The sequence below is a fragment of the Accipiter gentilis genome, chromosome 12 (genome assembly GCF_929443795.1).
Source record: "Accipiter gentilis chromosome 12, bAccGen1.1, whole genome shotgun sequence".
NCBI lineage: Eukaryota > Metazoa > Chordata > Aves > Accipitriformes > Accipitridae > Astur > Astur gentilis.
In genome coordinates, this window is record NC_064891.1 from 25963117 (window position 1) to 25987280 (window position 24164).

The window sequence follows — 24164 nt, forward strand, 5'->3', positions numbered from 1 at the left end:
TAAAATCTCAGTAAGCATGAAGAAAGAAATATAGATCTGAAATGAAAATAATTTCTGATCCTTTGAAATACTGCGAAGTTTGTAATATAAATAAGCTAACGTTGCCTATTAAAAATTATTTTGAATTAAAATATTCCAATTACATTTTACAATGATTTCAGGATACTCAAAGCACTTTTTTTTTTTTTTAAATTAAAAATTTGGGAGATTTGCTGAAACTGACTCTCTCAAGCAGTTCTAAAATTTACTATTAGCATATTTTTCATGAGAAAATATGTTGGTGGAAAAGAAATCACTGGTGCTCACTGACAAACATTAGAATACAATCCAAATCAGTTAAGTAGCACTACTTTGGGAAACTTCCTAAAGGCACTGCAACAAGTCTAATTTCTTTAGTATCGTTAGCCCAAAGCTTGAAGGTAAAGCAATATATATGAAGATAAAACCATATATATGAATGTATTCTTGGTTATAAGTTTAGAAGAGTGATACAGTGACATGATCATCTGTCTTGTGTAATCTCTGGAGGCCAATAGCGTGCAGGAACTGGTGATTTCCAGAGGAAAACCATCAGCACATTAGGAAAGTACCTGATCGGGCTTTCTGTAGCTTTTTTTTTTTTTTTTTGACACGTTACCATACTTGCACTCCAAACACAGCTTTAAGTTCTGCTTTATATAATGCAAGCTTGCTAAGATTCCTGAATCTATCTGTGCCATGGAATTCTAGACAGTATGGGAGGATTATCAGCCACAATGCAATTCACATAAATTAGTGTGTGACCAAGTCAAATATCTGAACTCTCTAAAGATCCATTACATTTTAATGCAATATAGTCAAAACTCACAAGATACTATTCCAGCTGCCAAGTCATTATCGGAAAACTAATTTCAAAAATTACAGAAAATTTTGGATTAAAAAACATGCATAACCTTGCATCAACTTGAAGTAAATCAATACATCATCCTCATTTAAACTCATCAGTGAGAAGGAAAATGGGAGGAAAGGTCTTTTTAAGAGCAATTCTGACTTTTTTTTTTTTTTTTTTCCTTTTTTGAGTTTCTCATACTACCCAGAAGTACTCCATCTGAAAATAAAGCAGGAACATTTTGCAGCAAGTTTCCTCTCTCCCTTCTCAATGCTATTTTTTGCAGTTAGTGCTCTAAGCAGCCACTGATAGTTAAGATGCTTCTGCCATTTTCCTCACCCTGATGATGGCTATCTACATGACTTAAGCAAGCCACTTGGGACAGAATTTCTTCAGGTATTCAGGCACTTAAGATACCAAGAGGCTCTTAGGCATATTTTCAAAAATACCAAGGTGTCCACAACTGCCATTCATGCTGATGGAAAATACACCACTTCTGGCATAGGCTCTCTGATTGCCCCTGCTTTAGTGCCTAAATACCTTGGAACATCGGTCATAGAGCTCTGGCTTCCCAATTTCCTACATCTCTGCAGTGGTGGCAATTACGCTTACAACTGCAAACCTCAGAGAATGAGGTGAGAATTGTTACTCAAGTATTATTTAGCAACATTTTAAAGAGAGGTAGATTTAAAAGATCACTGGCAAGAAAAATAAGAAAAGCATCTACATTATAAAACTGAACAGAATATTGGAATAAAGGGGTATATACTTGAAGAGAAGGGTATCAAAACTTCTAGAATCTGAAAGAACAAATTTGTTCACCTTAACACAGCTACAGAATATCATCACTGCAGTCTTTTATTCAAGAGTACATGCATTCTTTTAAGATACCAGCTGACGGCACCAACTTCCTGACACAAAGCATAACAAAGGATACTACTCCTGTTTGATGGTTGCTACTTCAGTTTGGACAAACAAGGACCAGAATTGTAAAGACCTATTGCTTTTCTTCATTGATGGCTTTTTTCTAGTGTCCAATGTGGACAGCCCCAAGTCTCCTCCCCCATACAGAGCTTCTCATAAAGGAGACTTAACTAATTCGAGGGCAAAAAGAGATGCAGTAATTCTTTTAGGCCCCATTTCAGCAAGGCACTTCAGCACATGCTGATGTCGATCACTGCTGAGCGAAGGACAAAAGCACGTGCTAGTTAAAATTATGTATGCATCCCTATAACCTCCCTTAAATGTTTGTACAAGCTCTGGTGCTTAGCAGAATCAGGGCTTCTGGGAATAAAGCTATATAACTTCTATGCTGTGGGTTCATTTAGTGCTGATCACTAGGACATCTTCTATGGTGACTCGTTCTCCACCCAGCACTCACAAACCCAAACAAGATTGAATTATACCATGGGACTAAGAGCACGTTTTTTGGCTTTGATAGATGAAACATGGAAGATCTGTAAGCATCTGTCTACTACAAATGGCTTCTCTGCTATTGCCTATGCCACACCTTCATAATATCACTGGCAATGAACTGTGATTATTCCAAGTTTCTATGGTGTATATTTGTGGTAATTTTACAGTTTCTCCTACGTACAGCTTTGCCTCTTCGAGACACTTTTTTGTTTTGTTTTGTTTAAATAACACACCCAAATGGTGCACACTATGGAATGTAAAGCAGATACTAGTTACCTGAATATTATTAATATATACCTATGGAGAATTAAATTCAGGAGGTGATACATTTCATTATTGCTAAGAAGTCACCCTTGGTGTTATTGCCTTCATACCTGCAGAGCATTGCTGTTCACCTTTCAACACTTTTATGATCATTGGCTTTGAAGTGAGAGTTACATCACTCAACAATGACTTGATCTTTCATGGCTTAAGAGAGAATATTGCTAAATATTTTTAGCAGTAGTAAATTATTGCTTTTACAATTACTGCTCTGAGTTTTTAGAGCATTATTGACCTAATTTTATTCTTAAAAAAATTTCTATAAAAATCTACCAAAATTATACCTGGGGGGAAAAAACCCAAAACATTTCCTACAGCAATTTTGAGCTCAGACCTACCAAGTCTGAAATTATTTTATATCCACTTAATTTTTTATCTCCCCTCCTCCCCAACCTGGAAAGAAGTTTTTTTTTCTTTGCTTTTTTCCCTTTGAACAAAATCTGACTTGCTACTGATTTTTTTTTCCTACCACAGAATGGCAGGCTTGTAAGCCACCTACTTGAACAGTCCTATTTTGGTAGAACTTTGAATACATAAGAATTAGTGAATTTAAAATAACCAGTAATATAACCAGTAATATATTCTAAATAGGTTCTCTCTTTGATATTTGGAAAAGCATGAGAGTATGATTTAGCTCATTTCAGTTTACATGGCACACTTTGGTAAGAGATGACTCAGATTTTAGTTAATTTCCAACTCAGGTAATGATGACCTTGCAGTGGAAAATGCTAATTGCTGTTTTGGCTGGAAAAATATTCAGTTGTTCTGAAATTCTGTGTGGAGTTTTGCCATTCTCTGATAAAAATGCTTGCTATTACTTACCACTGGGAATCCTACATATTATTACCTGGTAAAATCCATTTGACATTCGGTCACTGTTGGGTTCTTCAGAACTTGTCAAAACTGCCTTGAACCCCTGATTGTGACTTTTTCAGCCCAGTACACTAGCTGATTGATACCCTCTATTATTACTTAGAATATAAGAATACGAGCCCCATGTACTGTGTGGTTCTTTTCCATGTAACACAGCTGATAAAACTTCCTGGGGAGTCAGATGATTTGTAACAAGCAAATGAAGAGCTAAAAGCACCTAGAGAAGGCCTGTGCTCTTAGTAGTGGAGACTCCTGCAAGGGAATGATTTAAAAGGAAAACAAACTCTAAGTCGCAAACATACACTGAGAGGGAGTGGGCTGCAAATATCCTTTCTCTATTTAACCTAGTAAAGATCTAGACATAAAATAAAACCAAGTTGTTACATGTCCTTTTGATCATAATCTGCCTATTCCCCAACACCGTCATACCCCCTAACATACAGGCATACACGCAATTCATAATAGCGAGCCTATCTATGAACTAAGATGATAACTCACTTAACATTGACAGAAAAAGTTGCTTACTGAGATAAATCTTTCTGGGCTTAGACATGCATAAAAAAACCCCTTCATTCCTGTTCCCTGTAGCTTGCAAAGATACATGTGCTTCCTTCTAACCTGGTCTTAAACTTGGCATATCTGCTCTAAAAATCAGAACAACAAGTCTTAACATTCACAAACAAACATTTTTCTATGAAGCTCTGTGGCTTCTTCTTTCAATACAAACTGCTTATTATATCAAAATACATATACAACTCTCAGCAGAAATTTTGGTGCTACATCTTCAAGTGTCTGAGGGAGCCACAGTTCAGTGTGGTTATTTACACTTCCACAAATCCTCATACAAGATATGCAACCTCATCAGTGAACAAACAAATAGAATATATACTGGTCACACATGTAGTTATGCAGTTCACCTGAAATGGGCCATTTAGTTGTGGAGTGCACACTAAGTACGTATGCAGATGTGCACGCTCCTATAGGCACACAGCTGCAAACACTGCCAGAATTCTATTGGCATGTGTGTGTATGTGCTACTCATATATGAAGAAAAATGCATGTATATCCCTATCTGCCTCACTGGGCAGAAGGTGACAGAACAGAGAGTGAAGGCAGATACACACTCGTATGTTTGAGAGTGGCTACTGCACACCTTGTCATGCCAGCGTGAAAAGGACAGTTGCAGGTTGCTGGTTTTGCAGCCATTAATTTTACAACTTATGGGGAGGGGGTAAAAAAAAAAAAAAGGATTTTTCAGTTCCTTTTTTTTTTCCCCCCAGTAAGCATCATTGGAAGAAGACCAAAGCAGAGCAATAAGTTAAATATACACTTGAGCTTAGCTGTATTACATAACTCTGTAGGAGAAGCAGGCTGAAAAGATTTTTTTGTTTGTTTTGTTTAAATCTTTGTATTTTATTTCTCTTCCTTTTCATCTCTTAACTCCTGTTAATTTTTCCTCCTAAATTACATCATCCTCTGAAGAACGCTGGGTTTCGCAGGCAGGCGGCTAGTCACCTGCAACAACCGAGGGGTCCTGCAGAAGCTTCCAGGCTGCTGTCCGTGTCAGACGCCAGTGTTTGATCCGTGGACATGGATGAGATGTCATTGACAGATGAGGATGGAGGGAGGCTTTCACTGCTGTTCACTGCTGCACCTGTGCTACGAAAACGAACACCAACGTGATTAAACCTGAAACCCCTAAACGTCTCACAGTTTAAAAAGCAAAGGATACTTACCCTGTGGCAACAGGCACGTAAGTACACAGACCATTTTAAACAATGGCAAACATTAGCAGAAAGTGGGCCATACAAACGTTAGGCATTAGATAATATTAAATATTTTACCAGGAAATTCTCTCCCTCAACAGTCCGTTTTGAAGAGGTATAGCTCATGTTGTGTCTATCACTCCACTTCTTTCTAGCCTTCTTAGAGTTACAAAACATCCAACAATCAGATGCCTGCTAGGATCACACAGGCACCAACAAGATGATTAAAAAAACTAACCCAATCCTCCACACTGTCTCATAAAATCCCAGTTTTCTTGTAGGTAGTAGAATGGGTGGCATCAAATCACCTAGTGGCAATGCAGAGAAGATGGCTGTGGGGGAGACAAGGCTGTTTTCTTCCTCTTAGTTAAGGACTAGGTGACTAAGCCCAGGATTTCAGTTGTCACAGTATTTTTGTGCACCCAAGTTTACATATCCTCTGTAAAATGACGATAGTACCAGGTATTATCAAAAAAATCACTTTGACTTTGCGAAACGAAGAATGTACCTCCATGAGATTATCATTAATGTGACCAAACATTTATCACATCCCTGAATATTATCAGAAATTATCTGTCCTATAAATGCAGATACCTGTGTGATAAATACAAAGCCATGTGAAGAATGTATTTATCGTGCACCTATGACTGCTCAACTGTCACTCTGTCCATTAACCTCAGCTCACACGTAGTTCTCAGAGTAGCAAACAACAGTTTGATTGGTATTTTTTTCCACTGAAAAAACATTTCAGGCAACATTTTATTGTCCTCTTTCCACCAAAATTAACACTGTCTGCCATTTGAAAGGGATACATTAATTTTCATTAAATATTCATGACAACAAAATACATGATTTTGCATGATATTGCACAGCTGGAAATTGTAGCTAGTTACCATGAGAAACAGATCTTTGTTCTGCAGATAGATGCCATTTCATTCTTATGGCCAAAAAAGTTTTCTCAGCTGATTTTTTCAGATTTTCATTTCCTTGAAATGGACAGAAATTAACATCTATTGCCTTGAAAAGCAAGAGAACACACCTAAAAACCCCACACATAGTAAAATTACAAAGCTCATATATTCTTAATGAGGAAATTAATAGCCTAGGCAAAATATATGATGCTATGGCCAAAAGGAGAGGATTTCTGTCACTTTCCAGTTTGCAATAAAAACATTACTTTGAGAAAACAAGCCACCATACCATACTGCCAACCACTCTTCTATTTTCCTCAACTTTTTCTTCCCTTTATACGCATCCACTATAAATATGCATAAAACAGAAACGGATATGCTCACATTCAGAGCTCCAGATGGGAACTGCTTTCTGCTGTTGTAGCAGTACAAAGATATTCTGGCATCAGAAGAGCACTCAAATTAGTTTACTCTCCTGATGCATTTGGAAAATAAAATAGTTAATTCTGTAAATGCAACAAAAAGACAGAGCAATCTCAATGTAATCTCATTGGTGACTGCAGACACAGCAATCATTCATCTTTTCTGACAGAAGATTTGTTTTTCTGAGAGTTATTTACACGTACCTCATTCATACTCATCAGTAATCATCCAGTACAATACTGTTACTTCATGTTTACATGTTATTAAACCATGTGGCATTTTATGAAAATACAAATCAGTCAAGACAAATGCATTTAGATATAGTCAAAATATGACTGAATTTAATGATATTAATGACTAAACAATATATTAACTTTCTAAATGTTTACAGTGCTGGACAGAAGCCTGCCATTAAGTCATGGATACTGTCTCAGGAATCAAATGGAAAGGATTCCAGTAGGTTCAATCAACTTTTGATCAAACTGTTGCTATGCAGCTGTCTTTGATGAATGTGTAATCAACTTAGGCAAAAAAACTGAAGAAATAGTTGCAAAAATTGTATGGGTAAAGATTTTGTTACACTCTGTCTGATTCAGCACCACTGAATTCAGTAAATGCTGCTATGCTCATTTTGGCAAGTATCAACTCAGCCCAGAAGTTTCTGTAAAGTGCATTTTTATGGTTATTCCTAGCTTTCAGCACAATTCCACGTGACACAACACGCAGATCTGATAGTTACTGTTGCAGCCCCAAAGCACCCAGACTCACAAAATACCCACAAAACCAAATGAAACCACACCAAACCTAAATGATAGAATTAAAGAATTCAGCAGCACAGAGCAGCACTTACGCAGCAACACTCAGAAACCCAACCAAAAGCTGTCCTAGTCAGTAAGTAATGCTTCATTTGCTATGCTTTGCACCTGCCTGGTGCTACAACAGCTTGTTCCTGAAAGGATGGGTGCCAGGTGAAACAGTGCAGAAATGAGAGAGGTGCATTCAAAAGAGAAAAAGAGCCCCATTTATGAATTTGCTCTTTGGCAGGAAGCTCCTCACCGGCTGCAGGGTCAAGGAAAAGAGCAAAAGGTTAGAGCAGGTGAGAAGGAGCTCCTGGGATCCGTTCATGGCTCTGCCGTTGACTTGACAGCTACTTTTTAAGCCATACATCAGCTTCCCTGCTGTAAAGCCAGGATTCCTTCTGCAGAGGGCTCCTGTGAAGCCCTATTTAATTAGCACTTATGGAAGTACCTTTAAGACTTCAGCTGAGACGTGGTACAGACTGGAGCTGTGGGGTGGGGGTGTTGTGTGTGTCTGTGGAACTGAAAGAACTGCAGCTTTTGCCGTTTCCAAAAAAGCCTTGGGTCTGTTTTGGGGATTTGCTCAGCAATCATGTAACTAGTAACTCTTGATAGCTAATGTCACAATGCTTGGCAAGTCCATCAGCTGCTTATTTTAGCTTCTGCAGATGACAGAAAACGACTTCTAAAGGTATTCAGTAGTTCTTGGGTGATAGCAATAACTGACTAAATAACTGACCAAATCAGACAGCAACTAAAAGGCAGGAAGGGAAGAGCAATTTTCAGCAAGGAAGGGAACTACTAAGAATAAGCTGCACAAAGATAAGTGCTATTTACTATATTCTTCAGTATCTAGAAATGAGAAGACAGTTGTAAATGTTAGGTATGAAACCAAAGCTGGGTAGTGAAGACTAGGGGAGAGTGTGAGAGGTTAGGTAGTATGCAGTGTCAGAGCAGAGAAAATCTGCAAATAGCAGGAAGATTATTTACTTTGGACAGAACTTAGGTTTAATTCTAAATAATCTACAGTGTTGTATTAAATTTTTTTTATTTAATGGAAATATCTGCTGTTTGATAATACCAGTCAGAAACACTTTTTAAAGTGCATTAACCAAATAGAAAACAGTATTGGTATATTCCTCCTGTATCTCTGCATAAAACAGCTTATATCCTTTGCTTCTCTGCTTCACAAATGACAGAGCAGAAGAGTCCTGAGACTGCTAGTGAAAAGTTCTACTGCACTTCTTGGTAAAGTGAGTAATTTAAAATAAATGACGCATCATCTGTGGAACCCACAAGGAGACCTCAACAGAAGATGCACATATGCATGTGTGATAGCCACATATATATATATACACCCACGTGTGTGTGTGTGTATTCTGGAGAGGATATAGGTGTATAAAAGGTATATATCTTCCTGTTATAAGGGTGTGAATTAGTCAACAATCCTGAAGGCTGATTAAATTTAGAGGCTATTTCTCACATGTATTGTTGTGACTGAGTTCCACTGAGAAAACATTTTATTCTAATCACTTTTATTCTCCCAGATGAGTAATGATATGGCACAGACCCTTTGAAGAGTGAGCATGTTGGTAAGGGGTACAGCATCTGAATTTATAAATAAAACAGAACCATTTAGCAATTCTGTGACATAGAAATAATAGAAAAGCAAAAACTACCATCTAAGATTAAATTCAGTGTTCATGTGTGCACGTGGACATGTGGATGTTGTTTGCTTACATATTTATGTAACACATATATACACACCTACACACAAATTCTTCCACTCAATTCAGCACTACTCGTGCCTTAAGCAGACAGGTTTGTACACCATGATCTATGGAAGATAGAAGTTAACTAGATAACACGTATAGAGAAAAGCAGTAGGTTTGAAAGACAAAGATGTGGGTAGTGAAGTTCAAAGGAAGGAAGACTGAGTAGGGATGCAATAATGGAATTTATGTGAGCTAAAAGCGGCCAGAAAGATGGAGGAAACTGTTCTCCACGTTCTCTGGAGACAGGACAAGAAATAACAGACTTAAACTGCAGCAAAAAAAGATTTAGGCAAGACAATACAAAAAGCTTTTTGAAAATAAACAAGGTAGTCTACAGAGGTTTTTTTGAACAGGCAGCAGAAGTATCTGTTGGGAACAGTTTTAGACACAGTTAATTTTGATCATGAGCACGAGGGGCACTTGAGGTTCCCCCCACGCCCCACATTTCAAGCTTGTATGTTGTATTAGCTAGTTCTTCACAGGACAAGAGGAAGCACTAAGTGACCGACGCCTTGATACACAGACACTCTTATGTAGCCTGCAGTATCAATGGGCAACTATTATCCTTGGTGCTCTCAACTTCAGCTGTCTCCCCAAAAGCTCTGATTAAGTAATCACAGAAACTCATCTCCAGCTTGCTTGATATGATTATTGATACAGCGCCGAATCTTAGCCTTCTGAATTCTTGGCAAAAACACCGACCAATGAACAATGTGTGTGTAGAGTCTCCCTCTTTTCCCTTATGCTCAGAACTCGTGACTCGTTTTACCTCATTCTTTCAGTACTTTGTTCAGTTGAAAAAAATTGTCAGACACACAAAACAGCCTCATCTCAGAGCAATTTTTAAATAGTTGCTATACTTGTTGGTGCCTAACAATCAAAAAACAGCCAAAGGGAAACAGCAAAAGAAAGACAGGTAAGAAATGGCAATTTTTTATGTTGGGAAATGTTTTACATAAACAATAAAAACCTTCCACATCGGAAAAACAGAACATGGAATACATAAAGAAATACCTGGGTAGTTAATTCCTGAAACAAGCAACTACAATGTTTCTTGATCACAAATCAGACTGCAACTGCCATTTTGTAGGGGAGAGAGATTTAAGAATGAGGATTTATCAGATACTCGTCAGGGCCCCAGATCTCTTTTCAACGGTGGTACAGTAGTTTGGTAAATTAAATCTGCAAGTCCTATACTTTGTTTGCTACTCAGCAAGAACACAATGGTTTGTTTTCAATATCTTACTTCATTGATGTCAAAATCCAGGTGCAATGCTAGCACTCTAATATAACCATCCAGCACTCTATTAACTTCCTGCATTGTTGCCATGTTTCCCCTTGTCTGTCAGTTACTAATGAGACATTCTTGTTCTAACATTGTTAGCTCAGCAGCAAGTGGAAAATAAGAATGCAAAAAAAAATATCTCTGAAAATATGCAGAGAACACTGAATCAAATTATTTTACTTTGAGGAGAGGCTCTGCAGAAGGTAGTTCTACCCATAAATGCTACTGGAACACTGCTCAAAATCTGGGCACTTCAAGTCTGCCAGTGAAAGTGTACCTTCACAAATATGTATTTCTGTGTACTGGCAGTCACAGTTTGCATTCCTGTGAAAAGACTGCTGATGTGAATTTTCCTCAGATAAAATTTAGTTGTGATTTTTTTGTGACAGAACTTTAAGAATCTGTGTTTAAAGACAACTTTCCCTTCTCATCGAAGTGTCAACCAAGCTTGTCAGCAAGCTGTTCTAATGTTATCAGACTTCTGAAAGGATAAACTACCAGAGTAGGTACCAGATGCTTACAAGGGTGGGAGTGCAGCATCGCGTGTCCAACAGATGGCTACGTGCTAACATCACCAATTTTGCTTTTATCAGCTAGCAGAGTATTAGTTCAGTTATCCATCCATAAGCAGTACAATAATAATAGCGTGAGATAAGCCTCCCCACCCACAGGATTATATCCTTTAACCACAGATCTTTCCATAGAAAATACCAGGACAACTATTATCTCAAATAGCACGCAGACCAATTTTTAAGTATTAACATGACACTGGAGAGCAATTAATCAAGGTCAACCCATTAGAAGCACTGGATTTCATAAAAACTTCTTATCTGGTCTACATAACTGCAAGTGTGGCCCAAATGCTTCAGCTGTCTCCATTCTCTTTTTGTCAGTACAGACAACACATCAAACTTATTCAATGGGGCTGAGTACCTGAAGGAGAAGGCTGTCCTTTTACTACGCCATTTTTAGTCTTTTCTTCAGAATTCATTACTTCTTTGTAGATGAGTTCTGGAAGAGAGGATTCCAACAGTTATAAACAGGAACTACTGCCTGTGATCGGGAACAAAACAACTATCATGAAACAGTTCTAGTCCTCCCATGAGCTCCCTAGGTCTGCCTTGCCTTGTATTCCTAAGTCTTGACAGCTCTACTTGCCTAAGACCTCTCTCTTCCATTCTCCTCCTCTCCTATCATCTCTTTTTGGAGCTGAATTGAGAAAATAGTGTTAAACTAGAACATGAATTGTTTAATGCTGCACTATCTAGAAATGAAGCAGAACAGTAATACAGTGCTTGTTACTGTGGGTAAAATTCTGATGCATCATCTTGCTGAACACTATCCTGTTCTCCAGACGACACCCTTAGATTTCAATGAAGCACTGAACTCTGCACCTCCTGTGTTAACATTAACCTGTGCAGATAATGATAGTCTTCAGGACATTTCTTATATTTTGACTACCAAAGCACCAGTTCATAGGGCTAGTGTCAATTCTTCATGTCAAAGGAATTCTTTTAGTTTTACACAGCTGCACTTGGTGGTGGGCATGTGGCCGTTTCACCACTGAAATACCCCTTCTCACATAATTATAAACTGTGATTACCTTTCCATTCCTCAATTGTATGTTCCCTTTCATCCAGCTGTTTATCATATATCTGAGGAGGAGGCTGCAGGAGAGAAACAAAGACATTTAGTCGATTGTCTGTTATATTGTAAATAATTAGAAGTAATTTAAGTAAAGGTCAATTTTCTTCTCCCTCTGTAATCCATCCTGTACATGCAAAACCACATGAAACACATTTGAATATTAAAGGGATTAACACTTCTGGAATTCAACTCTTTATGTAGAAGAAATCAATATACTTCTTCCTTTTCCTCTTTTAAACAAGAGGCATAGTTGCAGCTGAAATAGAACCCAGGTCAACAATGCCATTGTGCTTATACTGAGCCCAGAAACTCCACACAGATTGTTTGCACTGGCAGAGAAAGTACTGTCAGAGTACCAGACAAATACCAAGCCTGATTAATTAGTAGTATTGTTACTATCTGCATTTTTAAGTTGCCCTTTAGACATCATTCTTGCTGCTATACAAACTTCTCACAGTAACTCTAATTTTCAAGTAAATCTCCCTGCCAGAATTTCTGATCCATGTTTCAAATTCCCAAGCTTTCCAGTATACATACTTTGAAGTAACTTTGCTTTGACCAGAAAGTTGGTTTTGTTTGGTTTGTTTTTGTTTTTTTTTTTACTGTATTTTTTAGTTGATGAGAATGTCACAAAAGTAGCAGATCCTGGAATTTACTGAGACAAAGACAACCAGAGTTTCCAAGAGGCTGAATACCTGCTTTCATTGGGCAACTAAGCCATGCGTTCATTGTTTCTCATGATGTTAGCTGCCAAATACAGCAGCCAAGCAAGGCAGAGGACTCTTTCCTCCTTCCTTCTACCAAGAAGCTTCAGCATCTGAGGTAAGAGTATCTAATGAAGATGGAAACAATCTACAATACTTTTCTCACTCGTAAGTATTTCCTCTAACTTTCATCTTGGGCATTCAGCCATAGCATCCCTTTCAAAACATCCTACTATTAAATGCACATTTACCAACCTGTTTTCTGATTCACTAAGAAGTTGAGAGTTTGTCCATTAAGCTATTTGCACGCTACAAATACAACTGAGAACGTAATAACTCAGTGGCAGAATATGGACCAGGAGAATTATACGATAGCTGAACTGGACAAGCCCACTGAAAACAAGAGAAGTTCCTGCAGAGTGACATTTGCATTGGGGCTAAAGACAAGGGAATTGGGTGAAGTCCTGGACTGCCAAGTCTCATACCTGAGAAGGTGCCGAGAGAGGTAACCTGAAACACGTGCCATGAGTTAAAGTGAGTGCCAGGCCTCAACAGGGGTACCTGAGGTTTCACTTTGTCAGCAAGGTAAGACAACCACGTAAGAAGTCGGATTCCAAAACCAATGCAGCTGTTCTCTTATTCAGCATAACAACCCTTCTCAGTCCCTTCCAGTCAGTCCTGAAGCTAAGATAGATTCAACCAAAATCGATGCAATCTCCATGGGGATTTCATGTTTCTGCTGATTATGATATCGGGGAGCTGAATGCTACAAAAGAGAGCAGGTGAGCCTCACCATTGACCAGTGGGACGCGGTAAGCTCGCTCTACTCCTCCAGCTGAGCCTGCTGGACTACTGCTCAGCCACTCAGCCAGCCCCGCAGCATGTGTTTCCTACCAGGGGAAAGCAGAGAAAGCTGGCGAAGACAAGGAAACCCTGGGGGGCTAGGAATTTACAGGAGACTTACAGGGGCTGTCAGCTCCACTACATAGCTGGCTCTTGGCTTTTATGGTAGCAGCAGGGGAGGCATCTGGCTGAGCTGTAGTCTGAGTCACAGTGACAGACCCACTGCTTCTCTGTCAGGTGGAAGGAAAGCAGGTAAACCAAGTTGGACAAGAATATCCTGCAAGTACCTTTCTTTATAAAAGCTTCAGGGAGGGGATTACAAAAAGCACAGGCTGTGGGTAAAATTGCTCCTACCAAACATAAACACTCTTTTTACACATTCCATAGAGAAACAGTGGTATTTCTCCCCCAGCCAAAAATAAGAGGATAGATTCCTTCACTACTTCAGTTCCCCAACACAAATTACAAAATGAAAAGCAACAAGTGATCAGATGCACATTCCTGTCTTCAGTTCATGCAACCACAAAATCTTTGGCTTATGTCTCTTCTAATTTATTTCAGCTACATCTTAAGCAGGCACAATTGGCTAACAGGCAAGAAGAAAAGCAGCAGTAATTATTTCCTAGATTAACACATTCTGGAAATGAAGACATTTTGCAGGGAGAGAGCCCAGAATTATCTCATTTGTTACCAAACTGCTATTCTTCTATGAAGACAATCAAGGGAGAGCAACCAAACTCTGTACTTCACACACTGCAGGATACCCGAAACTGCACCTGCACAGCATTCTACTGCTGTACCAGTGTTTATACTGCAGACCTTTATTTGTGAGCTAGCAGAACCCACAGCTATAAAACATGGCCCTCAGCAGGAATGTGAGAGCCAAGGGTAACAAATATTCAGCATGATAATGACATGAAAAAATCCCTCCTCTTCACACAGGCAGGATCTATAACCTCTAAAGCCTGTGCAGAACATCGGTGAATGGAGCTCCACTGAGAGGCCAGGCCAGCGCTCTCGTGCTGGGAGAAGTAAAGCTTTCCCATCTAAGTTCCCTGATAAAAGGAAATAAGCCCTTATAATGTATTTTCCTTGATTGAAAGCACAGAGCTGAGCTGAGAATACCACAACAGTTTCAGGAATTAATTTATTTTACCATGATCCTCATTAATCTTAATGAGAATGACAAAGCTTAATACATTGCTATCAACCTAGATAATCCCCTCCAGGCTGACCACCCATTTTCTGCTAACTTGTTTGTTTTGGTTTTGTTGTTTGGTTTTTTTTTTTAAACCAGTTTCTACAATTCAAGGAAGGAAGAGAAGTTTTTAACATAAGTATTGTCACAGCCATGGAGCTGACAGAGCAGCTGCCATACTTGGGTCCTCTGGGCACCTGATTTCAGTCTTGGTGCAAATGCTGGCCTAAAAATGACTTTGCTGCCTAACTCAAATGCCTTAAAAAATGACTGAGTTTATCACTATTAATTTTCTGTGTGGATGCAGCTCCAGTATTACAGACATTCTTACCAATCCTTCATACAGCACATCCCAACTGAGATTTATATGGTTTAGTTTGCATAGGTTTCAGAAAAAGTACAGTTAAACTAGCATTAATTCAAAGCCGAGTGTGGATCAAGCCTATGGGTGGCAGCATCTAGCTTCAGTTTAAGGTAGCCATTTTCTCCCCAAATGAGACTGATTTGTAAGCAATTGCACTGGCAACAATAACAAAGAATAGAATCTATTTTGGGATGTGGAAGACGAGGAATGAATTAAATTTTTCTTGTAGATATTACAATAATACCTTGTTGTTTCAGTGGTTCTTGGCTTTTACATTTTACAAATGGATTTTTAAAGTATTTTTGCATTAAATTTAACTTTCATTGAATATAATAAAAATTACAAAAAAACCCCAGAAAATATCCACATGGACCTTTTCCTAAAAAAAAAAAAAAAAAAACCACAAAAAACCAACAAACAATCCCCCCCAACAAAAAAACAACCCCCAAAACAGAACACCACCCAAGCCCAAAAAACAACCAAAACTCAAAGTCCACAAAAGACACGGTTTCTTTCATGTGGTCAGATAAACATCAGGAGAATATTGGATTTGTTAAATACCTTTCAAATATCCAGGGAGAAAAAGCTTTTCACTAGGGAAAAAAGCTAAACATATGTTGAGGCCAATGTATTCTCACTTTCCCAAAGCAACACGGACTGGTTTGTATGCTACTGCTAGAAAGCAAAGGAAATGGGCTGGAGCTCACTCACACTTGAATAAATCCTGCCATCTCTGTCCCTGCCTCTGCAGAGCTAGTGCCAGCATAGCGAAGACCTTGGGATGAGCTGTTTTTAGAAAGCTTGGCAGGAACAAGGCTTAGTTCTGCATCTGTTCCCAGAATCACAGGGTCTGGAGCAGTAGTTGTGGAGCAGCATACAAAGCAACGATAGAATTAGCAATATACAAATAACAGAGGCAATGGAGGCTGTAAAAATTAATGGTGTGAGGTTAAACAATTTGTTAAATGGCTTAAAGCCTCATAACAGGTGAATATAAAAATTCCTTTGTGTTTTGCTACAACCTAGATTGTGTTAGTGCTACCATTTATATATTTATTTTTGCAGTGCAAGCCAACATACACCAGTGTGCTGTCACCAGAGGCCTGAAATCGTTTTAACTAGGGAGGAAAGTGTCAAGGGCCTTGGATTTACCCTGTATGGCCCAGGGACTCCACAGTGGGCTGGGCACGATCTCAACTATGGATATGGAAGAAGAGGTACCTCTGTGCCCATCCGTTCCTTAGACTCTTTGCAGAGCCTTTTGGAAAACTCCACACATAGTATGCATCGAAGAAACTGCGGTCTGAACTGTTTCTGAACAGCTGCACTGCAAGAACACCATGCAGCAGGAGTCAAGATTACTCGGCGACACAGAGATGACTGAACAGCTTGCACATACATACAACAGCAAGCTGGAAAAAGCTACAGTTTGGTTTGGAAAAGAAGAAAATAAATGCCTCTTTCTTCTCTAACCACTACTTCTCACTGACATCAAAAAAGATTGCTGCAGAAGCTGTGTTCAGCTTCCATAATTAATCAGCTATAAATGGATAGATGCCGCTGACTAGAGGAAATATCCATGCCTGTGTACAAAGCAGAGCTGCAAACTTCTTTTGTGAGACAACAGATGTGCACCATCGACCTCTAAGCAGAAAACCAAACTGTAATTGACTGCTAAAAAACCCCCTGTGGCAGATTACCAAAGAGTTTAAATACAACAACTATACACACAGGGCTGAGCAAGAGAAAAGAGTATCAGAAAAGATGCACAACCTGACAGCCTTGATTTTGCCATTAAGTGTCACATGTAGTGAAGGTGACACCTTCTTTGAAGTGTTATTTGCCAAGGTCACAGAGCTCTCCAGAAGCACTTCTCCATCATCATGGATGCTCTCAGCACACACAGGTAAAATAAGAGAAGGGTGATTTTTTTTTTTCTTATGACAAAGTATGAAACTTGAAATTCATTTGAACAGATTTTATTTAACAGCTGGTCATAGATAGTTTATACAGGGCTAAGACAATACAGCAGCAGTTTCTGTCCTGGACAGGGCCTCAGACTGATAACTGCAAACCAAGCGCTCTTCATAAGCACTGTAGGAAACAGCACCACATTCATAAAAGGTAACACACAGGTTGGCATGCACAGGAAAATGAATGATAATTCACAGCTCAGCCCCTCGTGGGTGGTCCTAGATGCAGAGATACCTCAGTGAAATAGAAGTCCTATGAAAATAAAACCAATAACGAAAGCAGCATGAGTTACAGTGAATAAAACCCCACAAAATCTATCACTATTGTAAAAATCTGTCAACACAGAAATGCTTAAAAGGAATATTTTTAACGTCTGATCTTTCCGTTTTCTAAGAAATCTCTCTTCTAACGGATGGCATGTCAGATAACAAGCAATAACTACAGATACAGTAAAATCTAAGACAATTTTTGAAACCAGTTAACAGAAAACATCAGATAATAATCTATGGCAAATTTTACTACTAGACTTGTTCCCATGGAATGAACAATACAGTTCCCAAGTAGGAACCAATATGAGATCACACAGATATTCAAAAGGTTCCAAAATGAAGTCATTTATAGGCGAGGAAAGAATGTGCAAGATTAAGTCCTAAACAATTGCCCACAAACAGCAAAAATTCTTCTAAGAGAACATCTTCCAGAAATGTGCAAGCAAATCTTTTTGGCCAAAAAATACGTGGTTAATTTTTTATGAAATAACATAATCATTGAAAGATTAAGGAGAGGAATAGAAAGCAGCCACAGTCTTGCATAAGAAAGTGACTTTGATACCGCTAAGTAGGTATCTCTCCTACCCAGAATTATTTCTACTGCCAACAGTATGGAAGGAATTAGACTGCAGACCAGGCAGCTCAAGCCAATGCAGTCCTAGAGAACAACCAGCACAAGTGTTCTGAAATTTGATTTCGGAGCCACCTAGGTGGCAATGCTAAGGCTATTCTAAAGCACGTGTCTAGGAATCCATTCTGTCCACAAACAATTTAAACATTTTGGGATAAAAACAGTGACACGCATATAGGCAGCATCGCATAAGCACTAGTGGAGATACGAAAAATGAAATATCAGATTTGGGATTTATTCACAGATCATCTCAATGAAGGATAAAAATGTATAGCAATTTCAAGAAAAGGCGGCTGTGTAAATGAAAACAAAGTCTCAAGCACAGCATTTTCAGACAAGAAAACAGGGAAGGTAGTATGTCATCAGGGACGTATCTACAATAAACAGCATAGTCTACGTGTGGACGGAAGAGATGTTAGAAATATCTTCTTTCCTAAAAATAGAACAAGAGCACTTTGAGAGAAAAGGTATCGTGTGTCTCATTTATTCTTGATAATAGTCCAAATGCTGATACGTAGGTAAAGTAAATATCATAACATGAGAGTAATAAACATAGTGTTTGTTTAACGGCGGAACCGAGACAGTTTCTGCATCTAACATACAGGAAGAAGGAACCTTTAAATGAAATATCAAACAGAGAAGCAAGGTCTATAGGTTCCTATTCTGATTCTACAATATACTTCCTGTGTAATATTAGTAACTAATACTTTTCCCCTTTGAACTCTGATTTCCCTACATATAAATTAGGTGTGAAGATTGATAAGAGATTTCAACAGTTCCCAAAATCTTGGGAATTCCACACAATTATAAACACACATTATCTGCATATTTTCATATTTTTTAAAAACACTTATTTTAGTTATAATTGGTTGAACACACAAATTATCTTAAGTGTGAGTAACAGTATTCAAATTAATATCAGAGCTACGATGTATGCTCTGGAGAACTGTGACTTTATTATCAAAGATACTGCGACAAGCTGAGTGGGCTCAAAAAGCTAGCTAACTAGATTAGTACATTAGACATCAGAATTTCTTCTAAATCCAAAATCTAGCTTATCCACTCACTCCACAGGTAAGCTTAAAAACTGTGTAAGGCCTGTTTCTAAGTGTAAATACGCTGTTACAGAGCTATTGAGGGCTTTGGATGTGGTTTCTTTCTTATGTATAAGTCTGTGGAAGAGTCACAGCACTGTTTCAGTAACCTCCTGCTGTTAGTGAATAACAAGTACCACATCTAATAACATATCACCTTCCTCTCTGTATCAGGGAATCACAACATGGCATTTAAGGCTGACCAGAAGAGTTTAATGGTGTTACACATCAGGGGGGAAAGGGTATTGCATTCCTACCACTTCACATTTGTGTTACAGTCTTTGCCCATTAGGATGAGACATAATAGTTTTATTGCCCCCGTACAGCCTGTGAAAGACCATAAACTTTTAATAGACTGAGAAAAAGGGACTGTAAGCATCTCACTAGTCTGCTTTTTAACTGGACAGGACTATTTTATCTGTTCTACTCACATTCATAAACCTGGGCAGACGCAGAGGGTCGTTACCTCCAGGTTAAACTTTGACAACAAATTCTCTGCTTATTCCCTAAACTGTCTTCAGTGCTCTTCATGATCTACTCCAGCACATACTGATACTTCATGATATTGCAACAGCTCACCTCAAAATTCCTGTCACATTAAATGCTTTCAGTTACCTGTCCTCCTAGGCCTCTGAACCAAAATACTGTGCAACAGATGCCTGGCTGTTTTTGATGAAGCCATTTACTGGGGAAAAGGAGTAATCTAACTAGACAGCTAAGTTAACTACATTCCCACCCCAATGCTATACTGGTTGAAAACACCATCTTGTTTAATACCTCTGTATCCTAATTTCTGTGTTATCTCTACCATACAGGGTTATTGGTAGTAGAAGGAATCCTGCCTTGTGTTATACACTATAGGAAGAGGACTCAAAAAAAAACACCAACCCAAAACCAAAAAAACCCCACCCCACTACCAAACCTTTAGTCACATGATGAAAGACTTCACTTGATGGCAAAGTGCTTATCAAGTACTACAAAAGAGAGTGCAGTGAACGTGGGCAGATGTAACACAGTGCAGGCTTCTAAGTCCCAGTTGGGGCAATCAGGAAAAACAGTGGGAAGTTAAGCACAATGCAAGCAACCAAAAGCACCTCCATCACTCATTTTCTTATCGCTCTCTTCTCAGGTTCTCTGGCCTGCACATTTGCAGGGCAGTCTGTCAAAAAGCAGGGTTGCTTCATAGAGTCTTGTCATGCTACAAATCCTAAAGGAGAATTCATTAAGGTGCCAGCTGGTCCTCTGCAAACTTTCCCTAAGGAAGCAGCACAATATTCATTTTTGCTAGTCCATCCTTTCTCCCACTCCTCCCTCCACTCCACCCTCGCCTGCCCACTTTGCTTTCAAAAGCTAAGGCTCCTATTGTACCCTCTGGCACCTAGCCTGTGAAATAGACACAAATCACTGAAGCTTGAGGTAGTGGGGTGAAGCACTTCTCTAAGAAGAGACAAGGCCTGCTTGGAGAAGGCAAGGCAAAAACTGTGGTTAGCACCTGTTTTGGGTTTGTGTGGTGGAGGTTTTTTTGGCAGCAGGGGAGGGGCCACAGGGGTGGCTCCTGTGAGCAGCTGCTAGAAGCTTCCCCGGCTCCAAGTCGGACCCGCCTCTGGCCCAGGCCTACCCAGACAGTGACGGTGGTAGCGCCTCTGGGAGAACAGACTTAAGAAGGTGTCACAACCCAGACTGGACAGACCAGGGAGTCATGTTTAATTCAAAATTCCCTCAGGCTAAATTAAGGTGAAATGACACCAAATGATCAGTTAAAGATTTTATTCCTGACAGAAGCAAACTGAACTGGGGAGGTGTGGTAGTAGGTGGCAGGGTTTCTCACAACAGGAGTTGGCATAAGACTACTTCTGGAAACCATGTAACCATATACATCAATTCAGGGAATAAGGAGATCCTTCCCATTGAGTCAGGAGGTTCAGAGCAGACCCCCTTGCTTTCCAGACTCCTCCTCAGAGAAAGGCCCAGGGGTGGCTAGATCTACTCTTAAGTCTCAGACTTGGTCAACAGTTTATGTCTTGAAATGGATGAGGTGTAGGGATTGTGGAAAAGGAAAGAGAGAAGACGACAGAGAAAAAGGAAGAGAGAAAGATTTCACCAGTCCTGGGTCCAGCGTTGGTTCAGTCAGCTGAGGGGTCCAGTTCTGGTGGGCTTGTGCACTTGGGGCTTCAGTTTGTGCCCTTTTTATCATCCTTGCCCCTCCTTTGGGCAGGCACCTGAACTCGTCAGGTTAATGAGCAGTTTGTGAGCCTTTGGGCTTGGGGGTCGTTTGTGGAGTAACTTCTTCTTCCCTGCAGACACGGCCGTTGTTTGATCTTTGTATCAGAACAGCTTATCAGAACAGGGAGCTGCCAGCATGCCTTCCCCATCCTGTTAATGTCTTAGCTGATGGGCTTTTCACCTTGGTTCCTTGCTGTGCAGGGTTTGTCTTTAAGCAGAACTTGCCCCACCACAATGTTTGAGACATTAACTCTTTCAGTCTCTCACAGAAGGGGAACCTGCAGTGAGTAGGGGGATTGCAATGTGAGAAACACCTCTGCAGACACCAAGGTCAGTTCAGAAGGAGGAGGAGGAGGAGGAAGTGCGCCGGAGGAAGGGATGCCCCTGCAGCCCGTGGTGAGATGGCAGGCTGTGTCCCCGCCAGCCCATGGAGGGAAGCAGATGCCCACCTGCAGCCCAGGGAGGAGCCCACGCCAGAGCAGGGGGATGCCCCTGAAGATGGCTGTGACTCCATGGGAAAGCACACACTGGAGCAGTCTGTGACTGAAGATCGGCCCGTGGAAAGGACCCACACCTGGGAAGTTTGTGAGGAACTGCAGCCTGCAGAAAGGACTCACGCTGGAGAAGTTCGTGAAGGACTGTCTCCCGTGGGAGGGACCCCACGGTGGAGCAGGGGAGGAGTAAGGAGTCCTCCCCCTGAGGAGGAAGGAGCGGCAGAGACAAGGTGTGGGGAGCTGACCCCAACCCCCATCCCCTGTTCCCCTGCGCTGCTGGGGGGAGGAGGTGGAGAGAACCAGGAGTGGGGTTGAGCTCCGAAGGAGGGTGGGGTCAGGGAAAGATGTTCTAAGGTTTGGGTTTACTTCTTATTATCCTTGTTTTGATCTGATTTGTAGTAAATTAAATTGATTTTGTTTCTTCCCCAAGTTGAGCCTGTCTTTTGCCCGTGACCATAAAGTGGTGAGTGATCCCTCCCTGTCTTTGTCTCAACCCACAAACACTTCTTTATATTTTCTCATCATCCCACGGGGGCCGGCGCGGGGAGGAGTGAGCGAGCGGCTTCATGGTGCTTTGTTGCTAGCTGGTTTTAAAGCATGACAGTACCTGTTTTCTGTGATACAGAAAGACAGAATGTAAAATCTGACTTTTATCTGGTTTTTCTTCTCCCTTTGCCAGGAATCAACAGAGAAATCAACTTGAAATCTAGTAGATAGGCACATCCCCAAATACAATGTACTTCCTTGTGTAAAGGAAGAGAAGAAAAGATGAAGAATGCTGCAGTACCTAGTAAGCTTCTGTGAAGTGCTTCTGATCCCTCTGCCTGACAGAGGAGTTCTGATCTGCCTGTTCATCACACCCACAGTGATGTAATTCAGCTTGGGTCAGAATCTGGACAACAGAGAACTGAAGTGTTGAGCTTTTATTGAGTCAAAGATACCTAGGCTTTTCTTAAATTTCTGTCCCTAAAGCTTTGTTCTCAGGAAAAATAAATTTACACACCTTGGATGAGACCAGTTCTAGAAGCCAGATTCTGACACAAGACTTGCTGAATACAATTGTAAAAAAAGGTTTTTTAAATCTTCCAGACAGGGAACACAAATGATTTCATGCAACTTACTATACACTGAGAACAGAAATTTTATAGTAGCAGACTCACCTTAGGCTGATACGCATTTGCGTGAACCTTTTGTCAATCTATTCCAATCATGAACACAGATCCTAAATCCGCACATGAATAATTGTAAGGAAAAATGGGGCTAAATGGTTTGAAAAAACTATTTAGACTGTAGTCTTTAATTTGCTTTTGTCCTTAATTTATATAAGCTGGCTCCCAAACACAGCTAAGATAGACAGGCACAAAAAGTTGAGACCACATTGGGACAAACTCTTAACTGCATTCAGTGAAACAGTTAATGATCAGTACACATTTCTCTTCCTTTCCCATGAGATATTTTTAAACGCTTCACAAACTGTGGCATAGTTTGTCTACAAAAAGGACCTAGACTAGTACCGTGAGGATTTCAACACAATTCAACAGTACTTTAATCTACAGTTGTCTTCTGGTTTACATCTAGAAACAGGTTCTGCTGCAGAACTGAGGTCCAGTAACAGATGTAAATTCCACTTCCACCTTCCAAAATTCAGTGGGCTAGATCTAGAGATTAATTAGAAAAGTCACTGATGAAATGTGCTGGTGCAGTTTTTTCATTGCACACATTAATTAAATAGCTTACCAAGACAGGGAAAAATGACTTGTTCCCTTCAAATTGGAATGGGAAACTTAAGAGCTACACAACCTGGAAGAATCAGACCGCAATTTGTTCTTCGTACCAACGTCCTTGAGGGTTTGTTTGTTGGGGGTTTTTTTTCCCCCCAAAAATAGCATTAATGAGCCAGGAAACCATTTTTAGGTTTTTACACGTCATTCAAATACTACTTCTCCATGCAACTGTACCCTGTTAAAACTTCTGCAGTTTAATTCAGTATAGACAAATTCAGAGACAGACTATTAAATGAATCAGCAAAAGTACCAACCTCTCAAAGCCTCATTTGTGGGATGTTTTTAGATGAGTACCAACTCACTGCTACAAAGTTGAAAAGATGTAACAAAAATACGTAAAACGACAGTCATTTCCCCACTGCCCATGACACGCTTAATGCATGGCATTAGGAAATGTTTACTGAATTTGATCCTAACTCTTCTGCAACTGTAACAAGGCAGATATTTCAGTGAAGTATATATTTGAGATGCAAAGACCCTTGTAATAGTGATTCAATTCTTTAT

The 24164-nt window shown here is 39.8% G+C and overlaps 1 protein-coding gene across 9 annotated transcripts in view; it reads right to left on the minus strand.

Annotated features, from left to right (window-relative positions):
* Positions 1-24164, minus strand: part of MAPK10 (mitogen-activated protein kinase 10) — a 315557-nt gene that overhangs the window by 136545 nt on the left and 154848 nt on the right. For 8 of the 9 annotated variants that reach the window (XR_007507807.1, XR_007507808.1, XR_007507810.1 and 5 more), the window contains 3 exons: positions 12039-12102; positions 11369-11446; positions 4994-5132 (listed from right to left, as the gene is read on the minus strand). Coding sequence is in view for 5 of the 9 variants with exons in the window: in XM_049815264.1 (XP_049671221.1) it covers positions 4994-5132; positions 11369-11446; positions 12039-12102 (281 nt within the window). In the remaining 4 variants the exon portion in view is untranslated. Of the gene's footprint in view, positions 1-4993; positions 5138-11368; positions 11447-12038; positions 12103-24164 lie in introns of those variants that run through there. The other variant, XM_049815268.1, reaches the window with a different exon arrangement.